At 35.3% G+C, this 12,566-nt stretch overlaps 1 protein-coding gene across 5 annotated transcripts in view; it reads right to left on the reverse strand.

The window, feature by feature from the left end:
* Positions 1–3,999: 3,999 nt before the first annotated feature.
* The window catches only part of LOC117409250 (synphilin-1), a 51,724-nt gene continuing 43,157 nt past the window's right edge, over positions 4,000–12,566 (reverse strand). For 3 of the 5 annotated variants that reach the window (XM_034014968.3, XM_034014969.3, XM_058992551.1), the window contains 7 exons: positions 12,058–12,171; positions 10,709–10,834; positions 9,290–9,459; positions 8,708–8,800; positions 7,324–8,371; positions 6,785–6,861; positions 4,000–5,266 (listed from right to left, as the gene is read on the reverse strand). In XM_034014968.3, coding sequence (XP_033870859.3) covers positions 5,185–5,266; positions 6,785–6,861; positions 7,324–8,371; positions 8,708–8,800; positions 9,290–9,459; positions 10,709–10,834; positions 12,058–12,171 — 1,710 coding nt within the window. In that variant the 3' untranslated portion in view covers positions 4,000–5,184. Of the gene's footprint in view, positions 5,267–6,774; positions 6,862–7,323; positions 8,372–8,707; positions 8,801–9,289; positions 9,460–10,708; positions 10,835–12,057; positions 12,172–12,566 lie in introns of all 5 variants that reach the window. The other 2 variants (XM_034014970.3, XM_034014971.3) reach the window with 2 other exon arrangements.

The following is a 12,566-nucleotide window of genomic DNA, read 5'->3' on the forward strand; positions in this document are numbered from 1 at the left end:
CCTTCGGGGGATTCCATCGGTCAGTGATGCAGAAATCCAGCCCGGTCGCTGAGGAAATTGTAATTAACAAGGTACCGTAAGGTAATGTTTATTACAGCTTCCGTACTTAAACAAACTTTTATCCTACCATCAGTAATCCCATTAAATGTGCTCCAAATGTGAATTGTGAAGATAAATACTAAATGAAGACTACAGCGCTCAACCCAGTAATTACTTCATCCAAACCGTGGCTAATTGAAATGCGACTTTCACTTATTATAGTATTGTTTCTGACACGAGTCTACAGTAAGTTTTCACCGAAACTGCAATAAAGCATTTCTATATAAAATATAGTACAGCCTACTGAAGACCCCCTGGCTACAGTAGTTATCTAACATCATTTTTTTCAAACGTACTGCCTACACGTTTCTGTTAGTATTACTGCGGGTGTACACCATAAAATAGCCATCACTGAGCTAAATCAATGAAGAATGTAAACCTCACCTTTGCAGTTGAATTTTTGGCAAAATACTGTATTATTTTCAGTTGCAGTATCTAAGCCATATGAGGCTGTTGCAACACGGTGTTACTAGCTAACGGTTTGCTGAACATTCCAGGTTGATCATTAACGAAGTGTTTAAGTTGAGTGGCAGACGTACTTTTACGACTTTTTTTTTTTTTTTAGCAGTAACTTTTATAGTGTCATGTGTGGTTAAAGTTGCTAGGTTACAGAGACCCGATCGACGAAAAATGTCCACTAGACCCCCTTGGCTTGGTGAATTATGTTTATTATGGTGTCTGACGAGGACGAGATGGCATTCTTAATCCTGAACTGCTTTACTCTTCCCACTTACTATCAAATCTGTGGGGGATTGCTAAAAGTACAAAATCTTACCGCTGAATATGCAGCTGGAATATTTTGGTAGGGTAGCCCAGTAATGTAATTCATTACCCCCGACATACACCCACTGCCTTGTTAAATTTTTGTTTTGCCAGATTTATTATTAGGCCTGTATATTTATTCACATATTGACTCACAATACTGTAGGTGTCATAACTTCATACTTCAACTTCATTTCAGTGCCCTTTTCACTAAATAAATATGTAGTAGATGAATCACAGTATTCATTTTGCTATTTGAAATTATGTAACAGAATGATGTGCAACAATCTCCTACTGCAATACAAATAATTGACACTTTCCATATGTGGAATATTATATTCATTTCTATATGTGGCATTTTATTACTATTTTACAGTTAATTTCCCGTTAATTGTTAACTCATCTTTAGTTTATTATTGCATAGGAATGGTTGACCAGGATAACAATGTTTAATACCAATAACCAATATCTCTTTGATCTGATAGCACAGCATCCTTATTGCATCTCTATTAAGAAGCTATAGTTCAACAGTATAAATACTTGGAATTACGTTCTCTGTAATAAAGTGAGTGAGTGCCCAAATGTTCAGTGACGTACAGTAACAGTCATTCAGGGCAGACCTATTTGAAATGAATAGCTTGGCAAAGATATAACCTCAATCCTGGATCAGAAGAAAATAAGAACCTGGTTCTCTCATTCATACTGGATGTACTGGGCCTGCCACGGGTTAGCTTCATTTCTGTGTCAGTCTCCGAGTCCTTCTTTAAAACTCCACAACTGTTCATCACTCCCAATTTAAAGAGTAGCAGGGTTCCGAAAAATATAGCAGTATACATACCTGTGTGTTGCTACAACTGATTAAATAACGTACCTGTAATTTTTCTTTCCATTGTTAACATCCTGACAACTTTTTACACTTAGAACGTTAAAAGTCTGTTTCAAAGCTCTTTTCAAAATGTCCGCTCTAGTGCACTAGGGTTTGAGATCTGTCCTCTAATCACTGCAGGAAAAAAACAAATACATAACAAATGCTCTGGCTTTCCGTTTGTACCACATAATGGATGGTTATTGCTGTGTTGCCTGTTCAACAATGTGGGCACACAATCAGTGCACTAGAGCAGACATTTTGAATAGAGCTTTGAAACATATTTTCAAAGTTATAAGTGTTTTAAAAAGTTGTCAGGATGTTAACAAGATAACAATTACATATACTTCAGTTGTAGCGACACGTGAGGATGTGTAACGCTATATTTTTCGGAACCTGCTACTTACTCTTTAACCTGGTATTTATTTACAATAATTCACATACTGTAACTAATTAAATAAATACATGATATATATATTTTTATGAAATAGTGAAGTAAAAATTACCTTGATATATTTCTTTGTACTATACATATTTATTGCAATAAATTCAAATAATTAATCTAAATGTCAGTCTTTCTGTACATCAGTATATTTGCAGTACAATCTTGTACAGTCCAGCAGAGGGTGCTGTTGGGAGGTTCCTCCATAGTTCTAAAATCCAACCCACAGCTCTGAATATTGGCACAAATATTGAACTGCAATACAGGGACATAATAATGAACTGGGTGGTACTACATTATAATGTCGTTGACTTAGAACAGTGAACATTATGTATATTTGTAACAGGTTGATAAATGTTAATATTTATAAAACCAATAGTATCATGTGAAAAAGTAACTCCCTCATTAATTTTACTAAATACAAAAAAAAGAAAGTGAGGAATCAGTGATGGTGCATGTTTATAAGCTTTAGAGTGGCCGTATAATGAACAGTTGTTTTAAAAAAAATACATTTAGTGCTAGTTTGAAATGATTTAGTTTTTTTTTTTTTTTTTTTTTAAGAAGTTGTTGGAATGTAATATACTCAGAACCAGATAGAGTAGCAGTTTGCCTCGTTAGTACCTGGTGCCACTTTTCATTCCCATCTAATCTATTGATATAATAATAATAATAAAAATATTTATTTATCAAGCTTTATGTCTATTCTATTTCACCTCCCTGTTGGTAAAATAATCTATCTTCAGGATTAACTGATCTCAGTGTTTTTATCTGCCATTTATCTCGACACCCTAGTTTACAGAGATCAGTAGTCAGCTGTGTGGGTTCCTCTGTATCCATCCAAACGTTCAGGTAGGTCACACTTTGAAATGAGCTCAATACAAAATTACATTTTAACATCAGATGTATACATTACTGTCTATTTTACTTTTAGCAGACAATTGCTGTATTTTATTTTTTAAATAAATGGAAAACAGTTTAATGGTAACAGAACAATGTTTAGTTAACAGTAGGTTTTGGATGTCTGTGTTCCTTTATTATTTCATGTTTGTGGCTATAATAGATTTTCAATTAACAATTAAATTTCCATAGTGGCATAATATTAGTAAATTGTAAGTAGTACATTTGTTAATTTTCAGAATACCCTCTGGATGATGCTGAATACAGATAGTGCCAAAATGTCAGCAATATGGAACATTTCACCACCACCCTGCATGAAAGATCTGAAGCCTCTCTACCCAAAACTGAAACCTATGTGGGAATGCGTACGCCCTCACTCTTACTGGGAAATGTACGGTAAAGTGTCTCAAATATCTGGAGGTGTCTCACATATAAAAAAAATATATGCTAATGTTCTTATTTTTGCAATAAAATCTACTGACAGGTTGGATCTGGTCATCCAAATTGTCAGTTTCCTTCTGATACACCTTCTGAACCGCTCAATTCCTGTATCTTAAAAGGGTTAAAAAGGAGCAAGTGTGGCAGCTTTTATTTGTATTACTTCAGGGTTTCGAAGCACTCAGCTATGTCATTGTTTTGTATTGTTCTTGTTGTTGTTTTTCTTGCAATAGTTCACTAAGTCTTTGTTTTAAAACCTAAACATTTTTATAGAAAAAAGTGAAGGTTAATACTTCATGAGTCGGTAGTTTATATTAATTTAAATGAATGAAATTCCGTACTCTTAAATGTGTGGGGCACTGCTATACAAGTATGCAGCGAATCAAGATAAAAATAATGACTTGCAGCATTATATTACCAAGACATTTTGAGTCCACTTAAAAAATAAATAAATAAATAAATAAATCTTAAAAGGAATGAAACCATTACAATAGTATAAACTAGTAACACATTTATTGGGAGTATTCTTGTATCTGTTCTTCAGCTGCATCCAAGTACTTTATTGCTTATCTTAAGAAATCTCATTTAATTTACTGTAGGATGACAGAAATAAAAATATAAAAAATGACTTATGGGATAATCTAGGTTTTTGGATTTTATTTTCTGTCCAAAAGTGTAATATGAAACAGATGTTTCCATTGTATTCAAACTGTTATTGCACTGCCAATAATACTATATGGATTATCTTACATACAGTACAACATAAAAATGCAAAAGAAATGCTGGTTAATAAAGTATAAAATAGTGCTGCCCATTTGTAAAATACTGCAGTTGTTAAAACAGAAATGTAATACCAACAGAAAGACATGTAAACATTCTCATTTACAAACAGTAGAGATCTGTAGTTAACACTGCTGGAGTTAACAGAACATCTGTTAACACAGTATGTGGTATACACATTTCCATAGGCTCAGATTCCAATCATTACTAAAGTACTAAGATATCATTTACCTGTATCCATACACAGACAAGGTAAAAATCACCTTGCACTCCAACATTCATAAAATAACAAATAGTGCTGAATGAACAGATCAGAAAACAAACACAAACATATTCCACACATGAATTAAACAAGTTTACAGGAAAAAAAACAGGTTACCACAGTAATTAAAGGATTAGAATCCCTCATTCATAATTGTGTACTTCATACAGTAACTACCAAGTGAAATATTCAACTGCTAGCTATCTGTAGTTCGTCTTCATTAAAAAAAGGCATGCATTTTATTTCTAAAATGTTAATAAAACCTGTTAAAATGATTAAACCACTCTTTAATGTATCAGAAAAGAATGAATATATTTATACCTCCTTTGGGTTTTGTTGAAAATAGATTAAATATACGGCATGTCCAACTGCTTCTGAAAGTGCATAGATTTATAAATAGTTGTATTATAGAAGTTCAATGAACTGTGAAAAAGAAAATGAGCGCTCCAATTCCCCCAAACAATACAGGACCTGTTGGCTCAGCACTACAAGAGTTTTTATGGGAGAGTAAATGTTCATAACATTCTGGATTCTGCATTGTCTCTGCGATGTAGGGTTGCTCAAAATGAACCAGAGGAAAACATTCACGTCACTTGCACCAACACAGTGAAGGAAGCTCATGTGGACACAACACTGCCCTTAAAGGAAGAGTTCCTGTAACTCTGGGTCTTCTACGTTTCTTACAGTCATTTTCTCCAAAGAGTTGTTGAGGTCATCAGTGCTGTGAAAAAACAAATAAACACATTTACCTACTGAAAAAATGTACAGATAACAGGTATACTAAGAATAAGAATGGAAAGCTAACACAATCCCTGGTCCCCAATTTAATGCGCTGTAAATAACTAACCTGCTGCACCCTGGTACCTGTGCTGTAGGTAACATGGTCTGCTAGACTATGAGAGCAAGTTTTAACTGCTGCACATTAAGTAATTAGGAACCAGGAAGCAGAACCTGAATTAGTGACATCAAAAATTCGGACTAATACTATGAAAAAAATTGCAAAAAAAAAAAGTTGTTACCAGATGATTTATAATGTCAATACAGTGGCACTGCAACAGCAATGCAATGGTTCTGTACTAAGGGAAATGGTAACTCTTCGGCAACTACAATTGTAGATGAATAATATATATACATAGATATAGATAGATATAGTAACAAAGTGTAGTGTTTAAGTCATCGTCTTGAGCTCTATCACAGTCTTTAAGTGCAGGAAGGAACGTTACACAACAACCAAAAAGTATGGTGCAAACGAGGTGGTATATATATATATATATATATATATATATATATATATATATATATATATATATATTAGCTGAAAGAGCCAGCTGCCAAATTATATATATATATATTGTAAGACAGCAGGGAGGGGGTTAAAGCCTCCCTGAAGAAAAAACATGTGCGGAATGCACATTTGTTTAATTTAATTGTTGGCTTTATTGTTTAATTGAATTTGTTAAATTGTTTTAGTATTAATTATCCCCTGCACCTGGTAGCCATTGTTAAATTAGTACCAGGTGCAGGGTATTTTAAGGGAGGCAGATAGTCTGCTCATGGCTGCTAAGGAGAAGGAGGCAGAAGAGGTGCTCTGTCTCGGAGTAGCCAAAGTGAATAAAAAGTAAGAGTGGTATTAAACCTGTGTTTTGGTGTAAGGACGGGGAAACAGCTTAGCTGTCCCGTATTAGACAGGGTGTTCCTGGAAGTTTTAGTTAGCGCTCCAAAAGAGCTAGGTGTTTATTTTGTGTTTTGTTTTGTATTTTGTTTATTGTTTGTATTATTAAAAGTGCGCGGAAGCGCTGAACCCCCCCCCCCCAAAAAAAAAAAAAATTAAACAAATGTGCATTCCGCACATGTTTTTTCTTCAGGGAGGCTTTAACCCCCTCCCTGCTGTCTTACAATATATATATATATATATATATATATATATATATATATATATATATATATATATATATTCACACACACACACACACAGAGATCATTTTTTTTGTTTAGATACTACTTTGATATTATAATGATATAGCTACCAGCAGTATTTTTCCAACCTTATATTAAGGGACGTTCATCTTTCAGTGTCTTTCACAAACTGTATATATTTTATTATTACAATACTAACTGTACTTCCTAAAACACAAATATAGCCTCATTCTGCACAACGATATTTGATGAAACCATACTTTTAGAATAAAATATATAATTTGAATCATTGTTTAATAATTCCCAACATACCAAAACATACCATGCAGTGTAAGTGTTATGAAGGCCATCAGTGATCAGCATGCAAGTAGGGTGATTGGAATTGAAACTGCAAGGGTCCTAAAAGGAGTGCAAGGCAAATGCTTTTTGAGCAAATCATGCATCTTTTCCTGCCCAAGATTCAATACATGCAAAAGTCAAGCAAGCAACTGCATGCAAAATGTGATAACAAAATATAAATATCTGTCAATTTCTGAATACAGTGTGGTACACATTTATTTTGTTATCTAATAAAATGTCATCCAATAAAGCTGAATCGGATTTAAACTATAAAAAGAATAAGACTACATTCTTGCCAAATTGTTTGTTGCAGTGCAAACAGAACTATGATATCTACATGTCTAATTAAAAAAACCTTCCGCCTACGACAAGCTGGGTGTTAGCAGTGCCTAGCTTCATAAAGTTTACGGAATCCTGAAAAGGTGAAAATCAGCATTGAGCAATGCATCAGAAAGCTACAGCATGGTACAAACACAAAGTGCAGGCAAATATCTCTAAAGTCAGCCTCTATACTGCACTCACTGTCTTGTTCTTTAACTTTGTGGGAGTAATTTGGTTTGATTTTGAATCTGCTGCTTTTCTCCCTATGGGATTCTGTGGTAGACTGGTGGTGGTTTGGCAATGATTATTGTTATTGTTCTGGTTTCCACTCAGGGATTCCATAATGGATCGGAAAGTCCCAAATGGTCTTTTCCAATGGTCTCCGGCCTCGCTGCCAGGTGGAGTCTTAGACATTCCTTTCCCACTCTCTTTGCTTCTGTCACTGTTCGAGTCACATTCAGTTTGTTCCACGTGAACAACAGCTTCTCCAAAGGTCACTCTGAGTTTCAAGTTTTGGGAAGTCCTCCTTTTTGATGATGGGGACTTGAGGGCACTTTTGGGACTTGTGGTAACCTTTTGGCCATTGGCACCATCCAAGCCACACTGAGATGTTTCTCCAGCAGATATTCTTCTTGGCAGGCTCCCAGTCTGATAATGTGGTTCGTAATCTGGGTCGCTGCTTTCTGAAGTGGGCGAGGGGCTGTGTCCATCCACGGATTTTGATGAACCAGTGGCAAAGGCGTACTTCCGTGCAGCAGCGGATGTGTGTTTTTTGATCATGAAGTTTAAGCTTTCGGTGCATTCCACATTTTCAACAATAGGCTGAGGCCGACGCTTGTCAGCTCTCTTAACAGGAGTGTTTTTCTGGTCTTCGGCGTTATAGGAGTCTGTGTCCGACTCACTAAGTGACCTTTGCATGATCAGCCGCAGTCTGGCCAGCTTCAGTTCCCTCTTCTCTGCTGGCATCCTTCTCAGAACTGTGGTCCCCACTCCACCTCCAGCCCCTTCTTTCTGCCCATCCTGGAACTCCAGTGACAGTTTTTCTTGGGTGCATACGTTCTCTGCAATCTCTTTTCCCAACAGCTGACGCAAGATTTTGTCAGAGTCTTCCTCCTTCTGTTTAAACAGTCGCCTGCTGGTAATGTTACCAATGCAGCTCTTCTGCAGTGTTGAGTTACTTGGATCAGTTGGCTTATGTTCAGGAGAAAAAGGCACTTGAGTCCTGGTTGTCCCAGGGGACAAAGGTGAACTAGGAGGAAAAACAAAGAGCACTAAAAATGCAAGGAAGATTATACATATAAAAGGTTTGCAAACACGCAAATTTAAACAGTGATCTACATACAGTACATCAGATCAAAACAGACTCTCATCAATACTGCGTTCAATTTAAAAGTAACAACCTGCATGCACACATGCAGATTAATATGTACCATATAATGTATCAATTTCCTAATACCCTACTACGTATACCCCAATTTAGATCTGTTTAATTATTTTACTTTCCCATACAACAAGTGATAGGTAAACAACTATGGCTATAGAAGAGGACGGCAGTCACGCTTGTAATATCAGATGAAGTAGATACCTGGGCGACTCAATAGGTGTACCCTCTTCCATCTGTTGTGACTCCAGTAACTGTTGAAGTTGACTCTGCAAGGTGACCCGTACAGTGGTTTGCCTGCAAACATATTATCATTTACTTAAGACACTTTGAAACCCCTTGGTATTGTTATTAACTACAAAACCAAAATCAGATTATTTTGTATATTTGTTCATACTTGAAATCAACAATCCTGGTGTTTCTAAAATCAACAGAGCCATTATCCACCCAAGGTGGAATAAGTCAACTCACTTTTAAATCAACTAAGAAAGAAGGGAAAACATTTACATAATGTGAAACTGCAGTCCACTGCAGTAACTGAGGATAGCCCTGTATCTGACATCTTGAAAGACCTTCAATCTATACAATGATGATTACATACCAACACCTACTGTACTGCTCATTTTAAGACCAAAATAATGTAGTACATTATAGTTGTGCCACACTTCACTTTATTATTGAAAGCTAGTACATTAGCCAGGGATGATTTTCTTTTAAACAGATTTTAAAAGATTTTTCAGGAGTTCTTAAGGTAATTGCAGAATGTTTGCTGTGTTTATCACTTACTCTTTCAGCTGTTTGGTTATTTTTACAACTTGAGATGCGAGGGACATACAGGTCTCCACCACCACCAGGTAGCGAGAACAAGTGGTGTGTCCGTGTCGCTCAGCACTCTGGGAAGGCTTCTCTCCTTGTTGATTCTGAATGGTAACGTTGGCACCATATTCTACCAGTGTCTATAGGGGAACAAAACAAAAAAACATTAGTAAAGAAATCCATGCAGACAATCCCAAAGCTTTAACAAAACCTCAAGCATTAACATGAGCTATCTAAAGACTCAATCATAAGCCATACAGTAATACTAAAACTTTGTAATAAATTAAACACATTTGTTAACAATGCCACCACTGCAAAAAATATTACAGAAAATACTTTCTTTTTTTCTTTTAAAATATTAAAATGAGAAAAAATCTTGTGTGGCTTCCAAGTGAGTTTAGTTTTCCTATCTTTTCCAAAACATTTTAGTTTTCGGTTTAAAAAAATAAGACTACATCATTACGACTTCACTATACCACACTTTAATCCATCATAACAGCTTAAATATCTCATGAGTGAATGTTGTGTGAAGTATTATATATATATATATATATATATATATATATATATATATATATATATATATATATATATATATATTTTTTTTTTTTTACAGGGCTTATGTATTTATAATACACTCAAAACTAACAGAGTTTCCCATTGAGACATTACTGTGAGTTGGCAAACTCTAAAACATAAACATTTTTATAACATGATCAGAAACAAACTCCTTAATAAAATAAACATAAATCTGAAAGAATTCAACAACAAAGCATAACTATCATAGCGAAACACAGTATGCTCTTGCTTAATGTAGTCCTAAGTGCCTCTACAGATACATGTTGTTGTCACAAAACTGGTACCAGAAGTTTCTACATTGTCTCACAAGAAACTCGCAATTATCCCCAACACACTTGACCAGAGGTACGCAGCCTTGGTAAATCCAGTCCAGTTCTTTGTTCCAACCATGTCATAAAGGACTTAACTGAACCAACTAATCCCCTAACCAGACTGTAAAGCACTTCATTCTACCCATTACACCTGGAATGAAGCGGCACTTCATTTCCTACAGTAAATCTAGTATGCACCTGTCCTTACCAGCCAGAAAAAATATAGGATTTTCATTTCTTTCCCTGTTTTGATGAATTAAAGTTTGTTGAAACGGTTCTAGACTGCTGACAAATATGCTTTAAAAAGTTTATAAATCACTTCACACCGTGTTTAATAAATCAAAGCAATTTACAATGTCAGTTCCCGATTACTCAATCTGTCAAAGCAGGTAATAGTGACCTACTTCATTATGGTTCAAGCTCACTGTATTATGCTTGTCATATATTTGGTGGAAGATAGGCATGTTACTGTACTTTAATTATTTTATAATGTTGATACCTGAATGCACCCCAGATGCCCATGTTGAGAAGCGATATGAACTGCACTGTTACCATACTGGTCAACTTCATCCAATGAAATCCCTTGTTCCTGCATGAACTGTAGTAACCACAAAATAATCTTTTCCTGTAAAGAAAATCAAATAAAAAATATAAATATAAAAGCCAAATAATATATCTTTCAACATTATGACTCGGTCTCCCTGAAAAAATAATGTGATATCTTGTAACAATTGTAAGTCGCCCTGGATAAGGGCGTCAGCTAAGAAATAAATAATAATAATAATAATAATAATAATAAAATTGAAAAAGGCTGTGTGGTCCAGTGGTTAAAGAAAAGGGCTTGTAACCAAGAGGTCCCCGGTTCAAATCCCACCTCAGCCACTGACTCATTGTGTGACCCTGAGCAAGTCACTTAACCTCCTTGTGCTCCGTCTTTCGGGTGAGATGTAATTGTAAGTGACTCTGCAGCTGATGCATAGTTCACACACCCTAGTCTCTGTAAGTCACCTTGGATAAAGGTGTCTGCTAAATAAACAAATAATAATAATAATAATAATAATAATAATAATAATAATAATAATAATATTGGCACTCTTATTATACAAGCAACATTATACTGGCAAAAGGTTCTGAAAAAAAAGTTTTGCAACATGAAAAATTATGATTAAAATGAATTAAATCCCCCAGAGATTTGTTTATGTATTCAATTTTATATTTATACACACTGACTGAGATTAGTCATCTTGTTTCCAATGCTGTTTAGATTTTAATAGACTAGACTGGTGGATAAAGACCTACATTTCTACTAAACCCCAGCGATAGGGTTGGCAGCATTTCGATCATGGGCACTGGTCACAACATTACTGAATTCATTGTGCTTCAGGTGGTTAATAATATCATGCAACTTTTACAACCACCTTATGTGTGCAAAATATACACAAGACTTTAATCTGTCTTGATGTTTGGGCTTCCGGAGGTTTCTAACCCGCCAACAAGGACATTTCACCTTTGACAGCAACTTAAACAAATGGATTTGCTGGCAAAAAAAAGTGAAATGAGTACTTAAACTGCGTGATGAATCAAAACCACTGTTTAAGACTGTTGGTTCAACACTGTGCCAAATAGTATACAGTGGAACAATAGCCCGACAAAAGGAATGTTACTAGCCTTCAATACAAATCATATTCATGACATTATGGAAGTTGAAAAAAGTTCAAGTACACTGTAGAGTTTTTATATACAGGCTACTTAAAGTAATAATTTAAATATGGCCATTTGAAATATCATTAGTAAAGTTATAAAAAACCCCAAAACAAAACAAAGAGGCTGATCTTCATGTCATCTTACCTGTCCATAACATGCTGCATAATGGATAAGGCTTGGATGGTCTCTAGTACAGCTCAGTTCTGCTATAGCCTCCGTTTCACTCACCATCCAGCGTACGCATTCCAAATGTCCGTTCTGTATTTAACAAAGCAGTGGGTTTTAGTCTGTTTAGCATATAATTCAAATATATTGGGTTTATAAGTAATATATTTAATATTGGTCTGTTATTTCAATATAATGAATCTTTAAACTTGCACAGGCATGTCCTGGGTGATCCAGGTCGCAAAGCCATTTTTGTTTGGTCTTACTTTTACATTTATTATGAGGAAAGTAATACAGCAGTACATGCCCATGGCCACTAGAGGACAGGGCTGCACAATCTTAGCATTGCTTAACATTACTTGCTGGTGTGACGCACCTCTTGTGGATCAGTTGTCATGTTCTCACCATGCAAACAGAAATTTAAAAAGGTTTGAGTACAAAATGGATAAGAAAAAATAAAAGGAGAGTTGGAGAATTTGGTTTACAAA

The sequence above is a fragment of the Acipenser ruthenus genome, chromosome 2 (assembly GCF_902713425.1).
Source record: "Acipenser ruthenus chromosome 2, fAciRut3.2 maternal haplotype, whole genome shotgun sequence".
Classification (NCBI taxonomy): Eukaryota; Metazoa; Chordata; class Actinopteri; order Acipenseriformes; family Acipenseridae; genus Acipenser; species Acipenser ruthenus.